The sequence below is a fragment of the Myotis myotis genome, unplaced genomic scaffold (assembly GCF_014108235.1).
Source record: "Myotis myotis isolate mMyoMyo1 unplaced genomic scaffold, mMyoMyo1.p scaffold_m19_p_1, whole genome shotgun sequence".
NCBI lineage: Eukaryota > Metazoa > Chordata > Mammalia > Chiroptera > Vespertilionidae > Myotis > Myotis myotis.
The window spans coordinates 22,828,643-22,849,960 of record NW_023416313.1 but is presented as its reverse complement, the minus strand read 5'-3'; the positions used below and the strand labels follow the sequence as shown (position 1 = coordinate 22,849,960).

General features: G+C 42.1%; 1 protein-coding gene across 1 annotated transcript in view; it reads right to left on the bottom strand.

The window, feature by feature from the left end:
- NWD2 (NACHT and WD repeat domain containing 2) overlaps positions 1-21,318 on the bottom strand; it is a 148,225-nt gene that overhangs the window by 56,668 nt on the left and 70,239 nt on the right. The window contains exon 3 of the mRNA XM_036331078.1: positions 16,377-16,493. Coding sequence (XP_036186971.1) covers positions 16,377-16,493 — 117 coding nt within the window. The remainder of the gene's footprint in view (positions 1-16,376; positions 16,494-21,318) is intronic.

Below are 21,318 nucleotides of genomic sequence, written 5' to 3'. Positions count from 1 at the left end.
GGTTGGAATTTATATGAAAAATTTAAATGCATTAATATTTATAATTCATGAGAAATGACCTACATATTTAAAAGTAGGCAACGTTTTGCCCTGACTGGTTTGGCTCAGTGGATAGAGCATCGGCCTGTGGACTGAAAGGTCCCGGGTTCGATTCCGGTCAAGGGCATGTACCTTGGTTGTGGGCACATCCCCAGGGGGGGTGTGCAGGAGGCAGCCAATCGATGTTTCTCTCTCATCGATGTTTCTAGCTCTCTATCCCTCTCCCTTCCTCTCTGTAAAAGATCAATAAAATATATTTTTTTTAAAAAGTAGGCAATGTTGAAACACATATAGCTCATCCATATGACTGAATATCATTACAATCATTTTAAAACATGTATCATTGGAAATCTCATGATAAAATACTGGAAAAAAGTTCTCTGAAGAGAGAGTGGAACACGATGGTTTGCAGTGGTCGGCAAACTCATTAGTCAACAGAGCCAAATATCAACAGTACAACAATTGAAATTTCTTTTGAGAACCAAATTTTTTAAACTTAAACTATATAGGTAGGTACATTGTTATTAACTTAATTAGGGTACTCCTAAGGCTTAGGAAGAGCCACACTCAAGGGGCCAAAGAGCCGCATGTGGCTCTCGAGCCGCAGTTTGCTGACCACGGGTTTTGGTAGTGAATTCTAGGGAGCAGTCACCTGAGTTTGTATCTCACCTATGGAACCACTCGTCTTTCTCTGCATCAGTCTCATCAGGAAAATGGGGATTAACAACAGTAACACCTGTGACAGAAGACCCTGAAAACTAAATAAGAACATGCAGAGAAGCACTTAGCATAGGGCCTGGCACATGTGCAAAATAATAGGTAAACTATTAATGGTGAATATCTCTGGATGGTGAAATGAATATGTGTGATTTTTATATATTTTTTTCTTTATAATCTTCTGTAATTTCAGAATTTCTGTCAATAAACTTTAATTTTATAATAGGCATGCTTATAGTAATCACAAAGTTGGTTTCTAACATATTGGTAGACATTCTTAAACTACAAAGAAAGACTCTATTGCTAAATTTAAAGAATTCATCACTGGTTAGAAATGGGTCTTAAATGACTTTTTTTTTGGCATCAATTGAGATTAATGTATTTTTCACATTTATTAAGTTATATCTAATAATAAATCCTTTTTACATTCCTGGGATAAGTATCTAAGTATGGTGGATACTTTTTAAACCTACTTTTGAATTTGGTTTAGTGATTTAAAATAAAAAAAGAATTCTGAATCTACATTAAAATCAAGGAGCATTAGTTTTTGTGCTCCCTCAGGTTTGGGGTCAGGATTATGCTAGCTTGGAAAGTGAGTAAGATGGCTTTTATAAGATGGCTTTGTCTGTCTTCACAATGGAACGATTTATTCAGCATGAGGCCACGCTCCTTGAAAGTTTAGAAGACAAAGATAATACCACTTTGCCTATTTTTTCAAAAGTAAGAGGAAGCTTACTTTTCTAAGTTATGCTTTGGTGAACCTTCAAGTTCTTTTACAACTACCCATTTATCTGAATCGTCTTCAATCTATTTTGATATTAAACACTTCTCAGAAAATTATATCATCCAGTCTTGAAACTTTCTCAGCATCAAGTTTTGCATAGTGTTCTCTTCTCATTTGCAAAGCTTACTTGTGATATAACTTTAAAATTTGTGTATGTATGTAACTTAGATGTACCTAGTCAGTGCCATGTGTTAGCGTTGTTGCTGATGTTATTTCTGTATCTGTGGCTAAATGCCTTTTTATTCCTAATTTTGCCTTTTATGTGTTTTCCCTGTTTCGTCTTTGTTAGTAAAAATCATTTGTCCAGAATTTTCCCCTCCAATTATGTTTCTGATTATTGCTTCTGACCCTAGTGTTTTCCCTGGAAATACCTGTAACTCTAGGGTGGGATTCCATTGGCTGCCCTGTATCTCAAAACCATGTTTATTCCCTGTCTCAATGACGATTTTTTCTGTGTTCATACTCTTCTTGGTTTTCCTTGTAAGTCACCCATTACCATTTAGGTTTTCCCCCACATTAGTCTGTTCTCATCATATATGATTTTTAGCCTCAAAAGAGTCTTCTGCGTACTACTGAGATGCCAACATGTTTTCTAGTCTTTTGTTTCCTGTAGCAAATCATTTTCAGATACATCCTTTTCTTCTTATTCATTTTTTAAATCTGTAAAATGTTTTTCAAAAGCCTGTCCCCCCTGCACCCCTCGAGCCCCAGACTAGATATTGGTGAATATACAGGAGGTCTGGCTTGCTCTTGGTCCTGATCTCTGTCCATTTGTGTGTTGATCAACTCCTCTTCCCAATTTAACAAGAAGAGGAGCAAAAATAATTATCACATCGTTGCTAAACATTAACAGGAACAGCTTCCCATCTGACCTTGATTAAAGAAACTACTCTAAAGTCTATTTTGGCCATCTATTAAGAGGAAATGAGAAAACACAGTGATTATGATTAATAGGAAAGTAAAGGTAAGCGTGACAGTCCATGGGGGAGGGGTAGCAAGAACCTCAGTTTCCCCTGTGTAGGGTCCCGCAGGTAGACTAAAAAATTAATCTGTAGGTTTGTCCATACCACATAACATAGTTACAAAACTAGTAAAAACTAAGACTAAGCTGAACATTTTATAATTAAGCTTTAGTATCACTATTCTTCCTGTCTTAAAGAAATGAGGTTAGAGATGGATTTAATGGCTCTTCTGGACTTCCTATGCTTACCTCATCTGCTACATTTTGGAAAAAGTTGAGTCCAGGCCTTCGCTGAGACTGCTGTAAGTAATTAAGATGCACCGGCTTCCCTGCTGTTGGTTAATCAGGGTCACCTCTGTATTTCTTACTGATTCAAGTTGGAGCCCAGTTAATATCCATTTTCACAGGGACACAGTTTAAAGCCTCTTCCACGTGCCTCATCAGCTGCCTCTTCCAAGGCCAGGTAAAAATCCAGAAGCCTGAACCCATTTTTGATCAAGAAAATAATTTTATAGTTAAGGGAAAGCACCGTCATTCATGCATTTTCATAGAGAGATACATTTTTATGTGTAATATTGCTGGTGGTATATGAGTATTTTATTCTAGTCTAGAAACACTAATCTTGATAGGTTTACAAACCCAAAGCATCCATTATTAACAATATGTTCTTGTATAATAGACAATGTATAAATACTGAACTAAGTAAAATTAAGCAGATTCCCTTTCCCCAAGTTAAATAGTAAAAACTATTACCTCTTCTACAATCAGAGATACCATCCTATATAATAAAAGGGTAGTATGCAAATTGTCCCCTCAACGGGGAGGTCGTCTGGGAGTTTGACCAGCAGTGGCCACTGGGGGAAGGAAGGGAGAACCCAGCTGGCAGCAGCTGCAGGCAGCCAGGGGCAGGGAGGGAGGCCCTGGCCAGCGGCGGTGGTGGCAGCGGCAGCAGGCAGCTGGGGGAAGGGAAGGAGAACCCGGCAGCTGCTAGGTACCCTACCAGTGCACGAAATTCGTGCACTGGGTCTCTAGTGTTTAAATAATTAGAAATGCTGAGATACTTAAATTGCTCTGAACTATTTAGTTCCTATCTGCAGAAGGGCTGGGAAGATGGTTTTGCAACTTACAGCAAAGCAAGAAAAGGGTCAGGAGCAAAGGTCATCGCCACAACTTGGTCTGCACATCCTCCAACATCTCAGATGCTAAGAAAGGCAGAGAAAGAGCAGGAAGAAGAGAAGGGCCTCCTGGTCCTCCTGGGGCTGCGATGCACAGCTGAGAATACAGACGGAGCCATGAGACAGATAAGTCTACAAAACTGTCCCATGTCTGTACATACTGCCAAGCTGGGAGAACGCCTGTTCTGACCTCCACTCCCAGCACTGGATATGCATTTGCCCATGACAGACGTCTACAAAATCGATCTGTCCCCGATTCTTTTCTTCTTGAAAGTGAAAACTGGTAAGGGAAGTGTTCTAGAATTGTAATGGTCCACACTGATTTTGCAATCCACCTCGCCCCTAATGCACTCTTGTTTCACTCTCCTCCCATACTGCCGGGTAGAAAAGAATGAGAAAGAAAACACAGAGATTGCGAGTAGTGAAGAATAGTACACATGCTTGTAGGTTAATACAAATTTTATTTTGAGCAAATAATTATGGTTTGTAAACCTGGATTATGGGTTATTCTATAACAGGTGTTTTTGTGTGTATATGGGATGGGTGGAAGAGCTCATACTCTGGTTTTAACATAATCACCTTTGACTCATCCTATTCTTTACCCCCCACTTTTTAAATTTTTAATTTAATTTAAACAACAGAAATTTATTTCTCACAGTTCTGAAGGCCGGAAGTCTGAGATCAGGGTGCCAGCATGGAGGTTCTGGTTGCAGACTGCCAACTTCTCACTGTGTCTTCACAAGACAGAGAGCCACCCTCACTTTTTTTTAATCCTCACCCGAGAATATGTTTTTATTGATTTTTAGGAAGAGAGGAAGGGAGAGAGGGAGAAGGACAGAAACATAGATGTGAGAGAAACACAGATCATTTGCCTCTCGTACATGCCCCTACTGGTTGATCAAACCCATAACCCAGGTATGTGCCCTGACTGGGAATAAAACCACAGCCTTTTGGTGTATGGGACAAAGCTCCAACCAACTGACCTGCCTGGCCAGAGCCTTACCCCCCCCCCCCCCGACATTTTAATAGTCAACATCAATTCTATTTCTTTTTTAAAAAAAATATATTTTTATTGATTTCAGGGAGGAAAGGAGAGGGAGAGAGAGAAACATCAGTGATGAGAGAGAATCATTGATCAGCTGCCTCCTGCATGGCCCCTCCTGGGGACCAAGCCCAAAACCCAGGCATGTGCTCTGACCAGGAATTGAACTGTGACCTCCAGGTTCATGACTCAAGCACTGAGCCATGCCAGCTGGGCAAGTCTATTTCTTAACTGTCTCTAATCCATGCCCACCTCTGCATTTCACCTCTCATCACTCTTGATTATCTTTTGCCTGGATCATGACATTAGCTGGGCTCCTAGTTAGGCGTCTCACCTCTTGCCTCTTCACAATGCTACCTCCAGAGTTACAAATCTCAACAGTGAGTTCTCCACACTGCTACCAAGTGTCAGCTGAAATGGGCCTCAAACGACACGTCTGGCCTCTTGTTCCCCAATGCCCTGTTTTCTAACTAATTCAGGAACTGCTGGTCTTGGGACAATCATGGCACCATCCCACCACCCCCTGCTCTAGATCTACAGATGGAAAGTTCTCAGTTCTTCTAATTTCAGTGCCAACACCACATCCTCTGGAGGTCTTTTCAGAATGGTGGAGGAAGTCAGAATAAAATGGAGAGTCACCGTCTCCATTTGGCTCCCACAGCACTTGCATAACACCATCTTATTGCATTGGTCAAACTGTATCCTATTTAACTGCATACACACCTCTCTCTCTGTGTTTAGGTAGGTGCTTAAGAGGGCAGAGATAGAAGTTACTTACTTTTGTACCCACAAGCACAAAGGACTTGGGTATTACTCAGAGAACAGCATAATCTGACACACGGTAGGCACGACATTGATTTGCTGGTTATTCTATTGAACAGCACTGTAAAATGTGCATTTCCAGACCCACATGGAAACAGTACAAGGTCCAGATATAGTAGTATAACAAAAGACAGTAGACCTGGACCTCGTACTGTGAGTAGATACAGGGTAGGCATGAGGGGGGAAATAGTATCTATGAAACCTTTACGTTGTTTTCACAGTTTGCATGTGTGGTAGTTCCAAGCACAGATTTTTGGCAGCTTCAAGTTTCTCTGTCTAGGGAAATTAAGAAGTTGAAGCTTATCATATAATTTAATGGCTGGCCTAAGCTATTTTAATAAAGCCGAGGGCAACACAGCTCCATTCCCCATTGGAGAAAAGTACACTGCACGCTAGACCAATGGTTATAGGATTCCACACAACATGATGGTACACTTGCTGTGCTTTAGTAGAGGAAGAACAAACAGACAGGAAGAAACAGACTTGGGTTCCAGACCTCACAATGGTCCCTAGTTCAAACATTTGGGTCTTGTGGTGGGAAAATTAGGGGCTTTGGAATTAAAGAGACCCACGTTGGAATCCTGGCTCCAATTCTTATCATTTTAAGACTTTAGGAAAATTACAGAAATGGTGTAAGTCTCAGCATCCTTATTGATAAAAATGAAAAAATATCAGCCTCAGTGGGTTGGTATAAGAAATACTACATAGAAAGTTTTCAGCCCAGCACAGGCCATATCTAAGAGTTCAGAAAATACTGGATTCCTTCACTTCTTTGGGTCTCAAATTCTACCTTGTAAAATGTAGAATTTTTAACTACTTCATTACTTGATGATCTCAAGGCTCTTTCCAGCTCTAAAGCCCTATCATCCTTTAGTCTTCGAGGTACAAACAGTACTCAGAATCTTTGAAAGTGTTTTAGAAGCCGTTGCTTCTGATGAATGTGCCTTTTCCTCCTAATCTCTTTAGGTTTAATTTCCTCTTCTTTTTCTAGCCTCTTGAGATGGACAATAACATCATTAATTTTCAAACTCTCTCCTTTTCTTACATTTAAAACTATGCATTTTCTTCTTCTTTTTTTCTCTCTAAGCACGACTTCAGCTGAATCCCACACATTTTCATACATTGTATTTTTATTTTAGTTCAGTTCTAACGTTTTAAAAATTTACCTTGTGATAGTTCTTAGACACATAGTTCATTTATAACTCTGTTGCTTAACATCCATATATTGGAGATTATATTATCTTTCCATTGTTTTTTAGTTTTTAATCCCACTGAGGTCAGAGCAAGAATTTAATATGATCTCTTGTTTTTTAATTTAAAAATATTTTTATTCATTTCAGAGAGGAAGGAAGTGGGAGAGAGGACCACCTGTGACTACAGTGGGAGAGCTGCTATGTAGGAGACGCCCCTATGGGGCAGGACTTGCTTCAGTGGGGCTTTGGTGCTCACTGAGTCTGCCCCTTGAGTGTGTGCTTATGGATGTGTAGAGTTGTAATCTGGTATGGTCTGGCACTGACCAATGGGTGCACTGGATCTTGGGTCTCCAGGGAGGTGCAAAGTCAGCCACTGCCTGGGGCCACCCAGCAGGAGTTACAGAGAGATCTTCAGATTCCTCCTCTTTGTGCCCAGACGAGGCCCAGCTATGAAGCTAGGCAGGCTGGTGCTGGTGCTGGGTCTTGGGCCTTTTATTGACAGGTTTGGGGCTCCCTGAACCAGCTGCAGTTTGTTTGATTTTAGCCTGAGCAAGGACAGGCCACTCATATGCAAAAGCCACTGCACCCAGCTTGGATGGGGTTGTAAATTGGATGAGGTGGGGTCTTAGGGAATCACCAGGATGAAGCAAATAGAAATGGCTGCCAGTTAGCCCTGCGACCTAGGAGGTCCTGCCATAGAAACAATGATCCCTGCGAGCACCTCCATCTGGGAGAAAGCTGCCCCCGAGTTCCTGCCCCAATGCCAGACAACCCAGTTCCTCATACTATGTGTCTGGATCCCCCAGAGCCTCGCTCTGGTGCTGGAGCTGAGAGGGAGCGGAAGGAAGTAGGACCTTGTAAGTTCAGTTCATGCACTGACCTTTTAAGAGGAACAGCTGGGTCTCCAGCAGCCTCTGTGCCACTGAGCTCCAATCTGCACTGGGTTTTACGGCTTGTAGTTATGGGGACTTCACTTCCTAGCTCTGGGACCCTGGGCTGGGCTTCTGGTGTGGGGCTGGGACCCCTTGCTCCTCACAGGAGGCCTCTGCAGAGAGGCTCTCCCTCCTGATTAAAAAAGCAGCACAGGTGGGTGCCGGACCAGCCTGCACACCTCCTACCACTCTCAGTGTGCTTTCTTCTTAACTTCTCTAGTTATAGGACTTACTTCCATTCAGCCAGCTTTCCGGGGATTCTGGGTGATGGTTGCTCTGTATTTCAGTTGTAATTTTGATGTGGTTGTGGGAGGTGGCGAGTACAGGCGTTTACCTATGCCACCATCTTGGTTCCTCTAATCATATTTTCTTGTTTCTTTGCATGTCTTGTGATTTCCATTATATTCTGGGCATTGTATTTCAAGGAGATGTTTTTTAAGAGTTCCTTTTCCCATGCTGACTGACAGGGCAAGGGGCTAGTTCCTTCAGTATCTGAAATGCATACAACTGGTTGTAGTTTTAGTTGGATTTAGTTTCCTTTGAATAAAAATGTTTCAATGGTAATACTTGTTGAATACTCATGTTAGGTTCCAGTGAACTTTGTCCCCTACTAAATATCAAGATTGTTGAAGACTTTATTCGGGTTTTCTATCTCAGATTTCTACCATCCCATGCTGCCCAATGCTCAGCAAATATCTAATGGAGAAAACTGTTGATGTTTTCGGGACTCCTCTACCTGTAAAGCCAGCTCACCAAGAAAGGACTCTTGTCTCTGGAAATTAAATTTGTCTAATCATTTTTGTCTCTACAGCTCTATTATCTCTTTAAAAATAGGATATTTATAATTTATTTTTTTAAAGTTGTTGCAGTTTTACTCAGAAGCAGATGTTCTTAGGACTATAGCCTTAAGTGAACATTTTTCTTACAAATTAAATTTTAAAGTTTAATTGTTCTCCAGTTCAATTTTTCTCCATAATTCCTTTTACCACACAAAAATATGCTGTATTATGTGAACTGTGAAACAATGGCTTATGTATTAATAAAAACTTATTGTGGAAATACTTTAAATATTAGCCACCATTAAACTAAATGGCTTTCTCTTGGCTTTTGCCAGTGATAAATAGCTTTCTTTTCAACAATAGTTTTCAATGTTTGCCCATTCTAACTTCTGGTGATAAGTAATTTATTTTGGAACCAATTTATTATGGGAACCTAATTGGAACCTATTTCAGAACTTTGATGACTGTTGATTTCAACTAGAAGAGGCTTAATTTTATATGTAAAAAATATTTGTTTCAGCTCTTTGAAGTACATCTGGAAAATATGAGGCTTTAGATTAATTTTTATTTACATTTTTGAATAAAGACTTAAAATGTATATTATTTAATTTAGGCGATTTTCAGTTTAAATCAATTATGATTTTCCCATTTTAGTACATTTTGCTTAGTAAACCTGTACTTAGGAATGTGAGAACTAAATCATACAAAAATATCTGGACATTTTGTTAGTCAAACCAAGATTAAACACTTGTATTAATTTTTTTGTGTGTATTTACTTAGTATACCTAAAATGGCAAATCAATTATATATTGAATTGTGAATAAAATGAAATATTTTTCAAAGCTCAACTGTTACAAAAATACGGTATTTCTTTCTTTAAATTAAGTGATTTAAGAACTCTCACTGTACAATTTTCTCGAACTGAAAATTATTTAAAGAAAGAATCTAAATGAAATCTGAACTTTCAAGTAGGCATAATTTAACACTGAAGGAGAGCGGTGACACAGTTGGGTGATAAAAACTAATCTATAGGCTATAGGTTTAATTCAGTATGTCATACAGTGAAGTACAAATATGGAGTGGTTTAGTTTTTACCAGGAACGTCTAAGGACTTTATACTTCTAAGGACTTTATACTTTGTCTTATCTTTACTCTTGTGCCGAGGGGGAAAACTTAAACTTGCTGAATAATGATAGATTTCTCAGTCCAGTCCCTTCAAAGTTTTCATATTTATGGTTTAAAATCTAGCTCAGTCCAAAAATATGGATATCTTAGCTTCCTTCTTCCCACTTTGCATACTGGTCTTAAGTGTAGCTACCAGGAGCTGTCCATGGTAGGCAAAAGCATGGTCTGCTCTTTGTCCCATGCCATCTGTGCCACTGATGGCAGTGTGTGTGTGTGTGTGTGTGTGTGTGTGTGTATGTATTGGGGGGTAGGGACATAAGTCTGCTTTTGTGTCTACTGACACTCAGGTAAGAATGATGGCAGCACTCCCACTCTTGGTCTTGGCTAATTCTCCAAGGCTGACAAATTAAGTCTGTTTACATCTGTGTGATCTGGTAGCCCCAATGAGGATGCTAAACAGGTTTTGGTTCCCTGTGACTTCTGAGAATTGTCAAACATGGAAGGCAGCATTTCCTTTGTCCTGACTCAAATACTTGGTGAATGCCCCTCTGAATGTGAAGCCACTGAATCTCTTACCTGTCTTGGGCAGTGGTAACTAGTGCTCCTGTTAATGGATACAAAGGCCTGGCTTCACTCTCCTAAGGTAGCCTGCAAGGGCCTTGCCTTCAGTAAACCCCCACATCATCTACACTGTGGATTGAAGGAATGTAGTGAGACACTGTCTGGACCCCCTGGAGCTCATACACACTAGGGCAGCTCTCTCAATGCTATAACTAAGCTTTCAAACTCCAATTCTTCAAGCCAGCTGAGCACTTGCTGTTATCAACTTCTGCCAAGAGGCAGAACTTTGCTCAAGGTCCAGGGTCAATGCTCACACTCCACAAGCAAGTCTTTTGGGGGACTCCAAATGTGAAGGAATGCGAAGAAAAGCCCCGCTCCCCCTAAACACACCTCAAAAAGATGGACGGGGATGTGGTAGGGAGCATTTACATGGAATTTGCTCTCTCCAAAAGGCAATAGTCCCTGCCCCCTCACAAGGATTTATTTTTTTTATTTTTTTTTTATGGACTAAGTGGGTAGGACTGGTTGGTGGAGAAGATTCTACTGAACTTCCCATACTGTGAAGCAAAGGCAATTCTCTGCACCTAAGAGGAGAAGTGGAGTGTGACTTTGGACTCAGGTGTGAGTCCAAATCCTGGTCAAAAATCCTCCCTTGGGAAGAGGTAAAGGTCTTACTAAGTGAATTCCAGCAAATTCATATCTAGCCAATTCATACTCTACATTTTACAATGTTTGTTAAGAATGAACTCAGAAACCCTTTATTTGACTTTAATTTTTAACTTTAAAAAGCATTTTACAAAACTGTATAGTACGATTTTTTTTCAATTAAATCTTTATTATTGAAAGGGGTCAATGGGAATAAAAGGGGATGTATGACTTTAATTCTTGACTGTCTGAATCATCTCTTAATACTTTCTACATTTAGCCTATCAACTTTTCTAAAGGAAAAAAATTTCCAGTATCACATAAATGTCCAGTATGAATAATATTTTATTCTCATTTGAAATAACTTAAATCATCCTATCTAATAATAGACAAACATCGTAATTAACCATACCTCTGCTATGCTTCCCATTGGCTAATCAGGGTGATATGCAAATTAACTGCCAACCAAGATGGTGGCTGGCAGCCAGGCAGCTGAAGTGAACAGGAGGCTTGCTTGCTCCAGTGATGGAAGAAGCCAAGGTTCCCCGCCCGCGGCCCAGCTCTGAGCTGCACTCTAAGCAACAATGTTGCAATTATAGAAGCTAAACAAACCCCAGATACCTGCTTTCAGCCAGCCGGCCTCGGAGCTGGTGCCGCAACAAAGTTTCAAGTACAGAAGGTAAATAAATCCCAGAATTAAAAAAAAAAAAAGACAAAAGGAGAGACTGGGAGCTTCAAGTTGCAGGCTTGGCCGGCCTGAAAACAGCCCTCAGCCCCTCATCCAGGCTGACCAGGCACCCTAGTGCAGACCCCCACCCTGAAGGGGGTGCGGGTAGCCTGAAAACAGCCATTAGCCGCACATCCAGGCTGGCCAGGCACCCCAGTGGGGACCCCCACCCTAAAGGGGGTGCAGGCAGCCTGAAAACAGCCATCAGCCCCTCACCCAGGCTGGCCAGGCACCCAAGCGAGACACCCACCCTGATCTGGGACACCATTCAGGGCAAACCAGCCGGCCCCCACCCGTGCACCAGGCCTCTATCCTATATAGTAAAAGGGTAATATGCAAACTGACCCTAACAGCAGAAAGACTGGGAATGACTGGTCACTAAGACACACTGACCACCAGGGGGCAGATGCTCAATGCAGGAGCTGCCCTCTGGTGGTCAGTGAGCTCCCACATGGAGGAGCTCTGCTCAATCAGAAGCCAGGCTGATGGCTGCCAGTACAGTAGTGGTGGTGGTGGGAGCCTCTCCTGCCTCCTCAGCAGCGCTAAGGATGTCCAACTGCAGCTTAGGTTTGTTCCCTGCTGGCAAGTGGACATCCCCTGAGGGCTGCTGGGCTGCCAGAGGGATGTCTGATTGCCATCTTAGGCCCAATCCCCTGGGGAGCAGGCCTCAGCCAGCAGATGGTCATCCCCCGAGGGGTCCCAGACTGTGAGAGGGCACAGGCTGGGCTGAGGTATCCCCCGCCCCCCCCCCCCCCCAGTGCACAAATTTTTGTGCACCGGGCCACTAGTCCTATATAATAAAAGCCTAATATGCAAATCGACCAAACGGCAGTAGCTATGATGTGCACTGACCACCAAGGGGCAGACACTCAATGCAGGAGCTGCCCCCAGGCTGCAGGCCCCAGGCCAGCCAAGGTGGGTGCCAACAGGAGCCCCCCAATTGCCCTGCCAGTTGCTCTGCAGATGGGACCTGATTGTTGGCCAGGCCTAGGGACCATACCCATGCATGAATTTTGTGCACAGGGCCTCTAGTAATTTAATAACAACTAATGATTGTGTAGCACTTTATAGTTTACAAAGAACTCTCACATAGATCCCACAACAAACCCTTGATATTTGCTCAACATTTACTTTTAGTTTAACTGTTATTATTTCCCCATTTCATGGATGTGGTCAGTAATGCATGGTGAGGTCAGTGACCTGCCCTATCAGGACCAGGGCTTTAACTCAGGTTGTGAAATAAAATTTCTGGGTCTTTTCCACTATGTTTGTTTTACACACGTCTACAAGTTCTGTTCTTCCCTAGTAGAGATGATGTGTTCTCAGTATGAAATGTCTCATGAGTTAAGTCTCTGAGAGTGAAACCTGGACACATGTCTGGGTACCTTACTCCATAACTCTCTCCTCCTTGTGACCAAAAAGCGTGTGTTCAAACCACTGGCCAGGATCAGCAGGCACAGCTGGCATGTCTCTAGGACCTTGGGCCACAGGCCAAACCACAAATTGTAGAAGGGGAAGTTAAGAAAAGCCAAGCACATGAAAGATTTAAGTCCAAGTTCCCTTTGGATCCCAATTCCCTGGGCACTTTAAAATGAAAGCTTTGTTTGGTCCTGAATTTATTTGTATCTAACATAAGAGCTAATATCTGTGAAGCCTCTGAAGATATAAAAACATTTATTCATCCAGCAAGGGTGAGTTTTCTCGCCAATAACTTTACCATCAAGTGAAGTAACATGTCATGTTTGGCCGCCTGCAGGGGTCATTATGACTTCCAGAACTATCGCAAGGGAGCACTGGGCAAGGAGGCTGGAGTTCAAAAGCGACACATGTATGCGCACTGTTACCATAGCTACAACGAGAAAGGCCTTCAGAGCAGTACTTTCCCCTATGAGCAGTGAGATTAGCCTTGGGTGATTTAGAATCACTGGGGTGAACAATCCTAGTTCTAGCCACAGGGAGTCTTCATGGTTGCCATGAGTTTCATCATGTAACAGGGAGCAGAATGAGGGATAAATGATTTCTTTATGCTCAATAAAGTTGTTACTGACGTTCTATCAGTTAACCTTTACTCTCAGAAGCTGCAGAAGCTTGCAAAGTCTTCAAATTATTCACCCCCGCTGCCAGCAGATTGTTGGAATTAATGGCCATGGTTAGTTTGGGTATAACACACTAGAGGGTGATCAAAGGGGGAGAATGTCTCTCTTGTTCCTGAATTTCTGAGGCAGGATCAGGGTGGCGCTATGGAGATCATAGCGAATGAGATCCCCCAGGGCATCCCCACAGCACTTGTGACCTCCCAAACCAGGCTTTCTAAGCATGAAATCCGTTCCAACTTGCCTTCCAATGTCTGCATCTCCCCTATAGCACCGCTCCCTGCCAGGGTGGTTTGCAGTCTCTACTTTACTGACAACTCTGTTGGTGACACAGTCATTACAATCGGAGGCAGGTGATTCCATCAGCAAAAAACAACCAGCGCTTATTGTGGGTCACTCTATGTGAGACACCGTAAGTGCCCTGTAATTTCATTTCATCCTCAGAATGACCCCAGAAGGTACGTAACTATTATCATCATCTCCGTTCTACAGATAAGGAAACTAAGGCTTAGGGTAGTAAATACACTTGTTTAAGTCACACAGCTATGACTTGTTCGTCAGGACTCAGGGATACATGACCCTAAAACCTGAGAGAGTGTGACACCCTCTGATTTCTTCACATGGAGCTGACATCTGTCTCCTTTATATATTTCCATCCACTGGCCCTAGTTCTATCTTCTCAAGACTTGTCCATGGAAAAGTCTTCATTCCTCTGCCACAGCTTGAAAATTTTAAATAGAAACAGAAAAGCTCTTCAGATTGCTAAGATGGCTTTCAGGACCTTTTGTGTTCTGTTCAGACCGCAGGGTGCTGTTTTCACATGTCCATTTTTCAGCCTGTCCTAAACCATGTGTGTGTACTGCTTGGCTTATTACATCAGCTTTCTAATGGGGCTCCCTGCTCTGCCTTCTGCCATACACGCAGGATCCATGGGAGGCCTGAAACATGTCAGATCACTTTAGTACTCTGCTCAAAACACTCGGGATTCTCATGTCATTCAAAGTAAAAGTTTTATCTTTACAGCCAACTTTGAGATGATAAAGCCCATGATATGGTCTGCAGCCCCATGCTCTTCTTTTCTGCTCTTACAGCTCCAGGCACACTTACCGTCCTGCTTACTGGTCCCTGAACATGCCAATCATATTCCCAACTCCTCTCCCTGGAAAGCTCTGTCTGAATATCCACTGGCTTCTTTCCCAACTCTCTTCCTACCTCCCTTCCAACGTCACCTTCTGAGGGAGGCCGTCCCCAACTCCTCTACTGAAAACCTCTTGCATCCCTGCTGTTCCCTCTCTTCCCTCCTTTCTGTATTTCTCTCCACAGCACTTCTCACCACCTGACTTGTTTCTTTTTTTAAAAAAAATATATATGTATATTTTATTGATTTTTTACAGAGAGGAAGGGAGAGGGATAGAGAGTTAGAAACATTGATCAGCTGCCTCCTGCACACCCCCTACTGCGGATGTGCCTGCAACCAAGATACATGCCCTTGACCGGAATCAAACCTGGGACCCTTCAGTCCACAGGCTGATGCTCTATCCACTGAGCCAAACCGGTTAGGGCTAACTTGTTTCTTTTACTTACTCCTTTGATATTTGCTTGCACTCTCCCCTCACCCATATATGAGAATGCAAGCTCTGTGAGGGCAGAACGTTTTACTTTCTAAGTTCGGTTCTAAGGTTAAGTCATATAAAACTGGCCCACAAAATGACTACAGCATTTAGGTCAACCTACCATGCCCCCAGCACCGAGAGCAGCCCCTGGTGCAGAGTAGCTTTTAGTAAGTAGTTGGTGAAAAATGAATAATTTATTCATTTACTGATACTAAAAATATTGTAAGAACTTTCATGTACTTTATTATTTCTGGTAAGGACTTAATCAACTGGTCAGGTTTCTGGTATCTCTGTCATCTTGATCCTCTGTGGAGCTGAATACAGATGGATATGCAAATAAATATTAAAAGCACTTGTGTTGATACATTGAACCAAGCTTTTAATTGCATGACTTGGTATTTCCTTCATAGAAGTCAATAGTAATTTTGCCCCTCAACTGTCAGAATCAAAACTTCCTGTGGTTGCAAGGGGCAACTTCCCTGTCAACTGGTAGGATTTGTCTGGATACAAGATAAGGTGCTTTAGACAGTTTCTGCATTGTCACCTGCCACAGACTGACCTTCTGATCTTATTACCCTGTGTTTATACAGAGGAGTAGGTATTGTTCAGAAAATGATGATGAATTAATAATAATGTCCCACTCGAATCTGTAGCTTATAGTGAACGTCTAGCTGGAAATCTCTGCATAAGCAACATTTTTTACAGGACATCATCTCCTGTTGGCAGATCTGACATAGCCTATTTGGTTTACTTTTACAACATTTCAGCCACTGTGCTTATAAAATGCCAGAAATTCTAATGCTGAGAAATAGAGATGCTATGATTAAATACATTATACAATATAAGAATATCTGGGATTATTATTGCAGGGCTGATATAGTAATCCCTATTGCTGATCACTGGCACTGTGGAAATTTGTCAAGCCCAAGTCATCCCTCCCATTCCCAGTTCAAATTATTCACCGTTTATTTGCAGTACCTCTTACGGAAAGCTGAGGGTTTCATTCTCACATGTCGAGGGCAAGGAGACAGCTTGAAAATTTTAAATAGAAACAGAAAAAGCAAGTATTTCCCCCCCCATTTTAAAAGCCCCTTAAGAATCACCAATCAGCAAGAATTCTCACATTCATCCACAATTTCATATAAAGCATTAGTTTTTTTATACCCACAACAAAACATGGACCTGCAGAAGTTTTCAAACAATCCTCCAGCAGCTTCATGCGGGCCTTCTGGAGCTCGGGGCTGTCCCACTCCTCTTCGTCCACTCCCCAGTACAGATCTATGACCTGGGGACCAACAAAGGAGGCAGCATTAATCCACCTGGGGGAAACTGTATTTACCTACAAGCTTTATTCTCATGCGCAATGTTAAGCTAACACGACTTTTAACTTCTTGCAGCATTTTTCCCTGAGAGAGGGAAAATGATTTTTAAGATCCTTTTTTTTTTTTTTTATCCCATGATGGGTTGGGAATGAACATGATCATTTCTTATGTTCCTGATTACACTGTTGACGTGGGCCCAGAGAAAATGAAATGTTAAATGTCAGAGGCTTTGCAGTGCAGGCTTTCATTATATTGAAATGGGAATAGGACTTCAAAAAATGTTTGAAAGCGGCTGGGATATGGTAATACATTATGTGAGACAATTAAATAACAAAGTATGTTGCTGAATGTCTTTTAATATGAGAAGGGAAAACCACGATGGGCATCACTATATACTGACCTGAAGTTAAACAGCTACATTTCTTTTTCTTTTCTTTCTTTCTTTTTAAAGAAAAGAACCTGTTATTATTGTGGTTTATCGCACGGGGATAGACATGTTGTTTATGTCTGTGTTATCTACAAGCAACCTTGCTTTCATCAATATATACCTGAAAACCATGTATTGGGAAGCAATGAAAGGTATTCCTTACTAAGAAGTGAGGATAATAGGAGCTTCTATCTCCTTACTTCAAAGACTACAGGGAAGATTCTGAGAGTCTGTAAAAACTTTTGCAAGTACACGCTTTGAAAAATTTGCTATGGAGAGCAGTATGGGTTTCACTCCCTTTACTCAACTGCTATCGGCATAAGGTAAATGTTTCCAATCATAGCTTTGAAGATTTCTTCTTTTCCTTTCCTGATTTCACACAGCAGGAAAAAACCCCTCCCCTCCTTACTGGCTGTTTGTGTGGCGTTCAATGAGATGGACGCACAGAGCAGGGGTCCTCCACGGTACCCCAAGGAGAGGCCAGGGATTTTGTGTGCTTCCCAGGCCATGGCCCCACACAGGTGTTTTTATCTATCTGCATTTAAGGTTTTAGACATATAACAGCTTCTTTAAAAAATATTCCCCCAGCCCTGTCCATGAATTTTATAATATACTAGAGGCCCGGTGCACAAAAATTTGTGCACTCGGGGAGGAGGGGGCTCCTTCAGCCCGGCCTGTGCCCTCTCGCAGTCTGGGACCCCTTGGGAGATAACAACCTGCTGGCTTAGGCCTGCTCCCAGGTGGCAGAGGGCAGGCCCAATCCCTAGGTGCAGCCCCTGGTTGGGCTCAGAGCAGGGCCGATTGGGGAGTTGGGGCACTCCCCCCTTGTCATGCACAGAGCAGGGCGATCCGGAGGTTGTGATGCCACCCTCAGTCACGCTCAGGGTAGGGCCGATTGGGGGGTTGGGGCACCGACCCCTGTCACACTCAAGGCAGGGTTGATGGGGAGGTTGTGGCGCCACCCCCTGTCACGCACAGAGCAGGGCCAATCAGGGGGTTGGGGCACTGCCCCCTGTCACTCACAGAACAGGGCCCATCAGGGGGGTTGGGGTGCTGCCCCCTGTCACGCACAGAACAGGGCCCATCAGGGGGTTGGGGCGCTGCCCTCTATCACCCACAGAGCAGGGCCGATCAGGGGGTTGGGCGCCGCCACTCTCACACTCAGGGCAGGGCCGATGGGGAGGTTATGGCTCTACCCCGTCACACACAGAGCAGGGCCCGTGGGGGTGAGGGGGTTGGGGTGCCGCACCCTGTCACACACAGAGCCGCAGGGCAATCAGGGGGTTGGGGAGCTCCCCCCTATCAGGCACAGAGCAGGGTGGATAGGGAGGTTGTGGCCCCGTCCCCTGTCACACACAGAGCCGCAGGGCGATCAGGGGGTTTGGGTGCTGCCCCCTGTCACACTGATCCCGGTGCCGGAGGCCTCGGGGATCTGCTGATCCTGGTGCTGGGAGGCATATTACCCTTTTACTATATAGGATAGAGGCCTGGTGCATGGGTGGGGCTGGCTGGTTTGCCCTGAAGGGTGTCCTGGATCAGGGTGGGAGTCCCCACTGGGGTGCCTGGCCAGCCTGGGTGAGGGGATGATGGCTGTTTGTAGCTGATCACACACCCTTCAGGGTGGGGGTCCCCACTGTTGTGCCTGGCCAGTCTGGGTGAGTAGCTGAGGGCTGTTTTCAGGCTGGGGGTGACTGAAGCTCCCAACTGCTCCTTTTTTTCTTTTTCTTTTTTTTATTCTGGGCCAGCTTTAGCTTTGAAGCTTGGCTCCAACTCTTAGGCCTCCGCTGCTGAAAGTAGGTTTCTGGCCTTTGCTTACAATGTTGCGATCCTGCTGGCTGAAGCCCAGCAGGTTTCTGGGGTTTTGTTTAGCTTCTATGTTTGTTACATAGTTGCTTGCAGCTCAGAGGCCTGCAGTGGCAGGTGGGGAACGTTGGAGTCCTCCGTCACTGAAGCAAGCAAGCCTCATGTTAGTTTCAAGCTGCCTGGCTGCCGGCCGCCATCTTGGCTGACAGTTAATTTGCATATCGCCCTGATTAGCCAATGGGAAGGGTAGCGGTCGTATGCCAATTGCCACGTTTCTCTTTTATTAGATAGGATGAAACTATCAGCACTGATTTTGGGTTCTTCCCTTTAATCTACCTTAGAAGGTTTAATCACAATATTAAGGAAGGGTATATCTGAAATTATACCATCACTATCCAATATGAGAGCCTTTAGCTGTGGCTATTTAAAATTCAATACAAATTAATTAAAAATTCAGCACTTCAAATGTTCAATAGTAACATGTGGCTACTGACTACCATGTTGAATGGCAGAGATATGGAATACTTTACCATCATATAAAGTTTAATTGGTCTGAACTGTAAATTACTGAGATTCATGTACTGAAATAATTAGAATAAGATATTTCGGCCATCTGCCAATAAACTATCAAAATAAACACACACTGACTGCAATGCTAACGGTAACTCTTAGTTGTGCCATGCATGAACTAACAACTACACGTAGAGACTGGTCTCCAGCCTTTTGGCTGACATTGTTTGGATATATCTGAGGAAAGGTCTGATTTAGAACAAATTGAAGAGAAACAGAAATGTATTTATGAATTTGTAAATATGTAAATATGAAGATTAATATGATATATATCTGTTCTTCTCTCACCTTTTAATGACAAAATTATATAAAGTAATAATTATAACAGTATGTCAGTGGGTCTGTAACATATATATAGACATCACATATGTAACAATAGCACAAAAGGGAATGGGGTTACATAGGAGTAATCTTTCTATAGCTCACTGGAATTAACAGCATAAATTATAAGTAGATTCTGATAAGATGTATATGCCATAAAATAACTACAAAGAAAAAAATTCAAAATAAGTGAAAAAATCATTAAAGGAATTAAAATGTTACACCAGAAAATATTCACTTAATACAAAGCAAAGAAGTAAAGGAGGAACAAAGGAACACAAAAGACATGAATCATAGAAAAAAAGTAAAATGGCAAATATAAATCCAACTACACCAATAATCCAATTAAGTGTGATTGCATTAAACAATCATGTCAAAGGCAGATCAGGTAAAAATAACACCTACCTCTATGTAATCTAAAGGAGACACACTTAGCTTCAAATAGGTTGAAAGTAAAAGGGCAGAAAAGGACACACCACACAAACAGCAACCATAAGAAACCTCATGTCTATACTAATATCAAACAAAAGAGATAGGAATGAGAAGGGCTATTTTATGATAAAAGGGTCAATCCATCAGAAGATAAAACAATTATAAATGTATTTGCTACTAACAATAAAGCATTAATATACATGAAACGCAAACTGACATAAATGATGGGAGAAACAGACATTTCAACTATCATAGTTGGAGAGCTGAATATCTGACATTCGATAATGGGAATAATAACTAGAAAGAATATCAACAAAATAAGAAGAGCGGAATAATACTATAATCTAACATTTCTATAAAACAATGTATCCAACAACAACAGCATACACGTTGTTCTCAAATACATGTAAGACATTCCCCAGGATAGAACATAAAATAGGTCATAAAACAAGGCCCTATAAACTTAAACAGATTTAAACTATATAAAGAATGTTCTCTGAATATAATGCAAGGATGTTAGAAGTCAATAACAGAAAGAAATTTGGGAAATTCACAAGTATATGGAAATTAACACAATCTTAACTTATGAATCAAAGAATAAATCCGATGGGATTCAGTTAAAGCAGCACTTAAAGGGAAATTTATAGCTGTAAACACCTATATTACAAAAGATTTCAAATCAATAATCTAACTTTCTACCTTAAGACAGTAGAAAAAGAACAAGCTAAAGCAAGCAGAAGGAAAGAAATCATAGAGTACAATGGAAATTAATGAAACAATAGAGAAAATCAATGAAACCAAAAGTTGGTTTTTTGAGATCAACAAAATAGACAAAACTTTAGCTGGGTTGACCAAAACAGCCCTCCCCCCCAAAAAAACAAACAAACAAACAAAAGAGCAAGGAGACTCTCAAAAATTACTAAAATCAGCAGTGAAAGAGAGGCTATTACTATTTTTACAGAAAAAAAATTAAATAATACTATGAACAATTATATGCCAATGAATGAAGTTACTGAATGAAATTGACAAATTTCTAGAGAGACACAAGTTACATAAATTGACTCAAGACAAAATTGAAAATGTGTTGCCAAAACCGGTTTGGCTCAGTGGATAGAGCGTCGGCCTGAGGACTGAAGGGTCCCAGGTTCGATTCCGGTCAAGGGCATGTACCTGGGTTGCGGGCACATCCCCAGTGGGAGATGTGCAGGAGGCAGCTGATCGATGCTTGTCTCTCA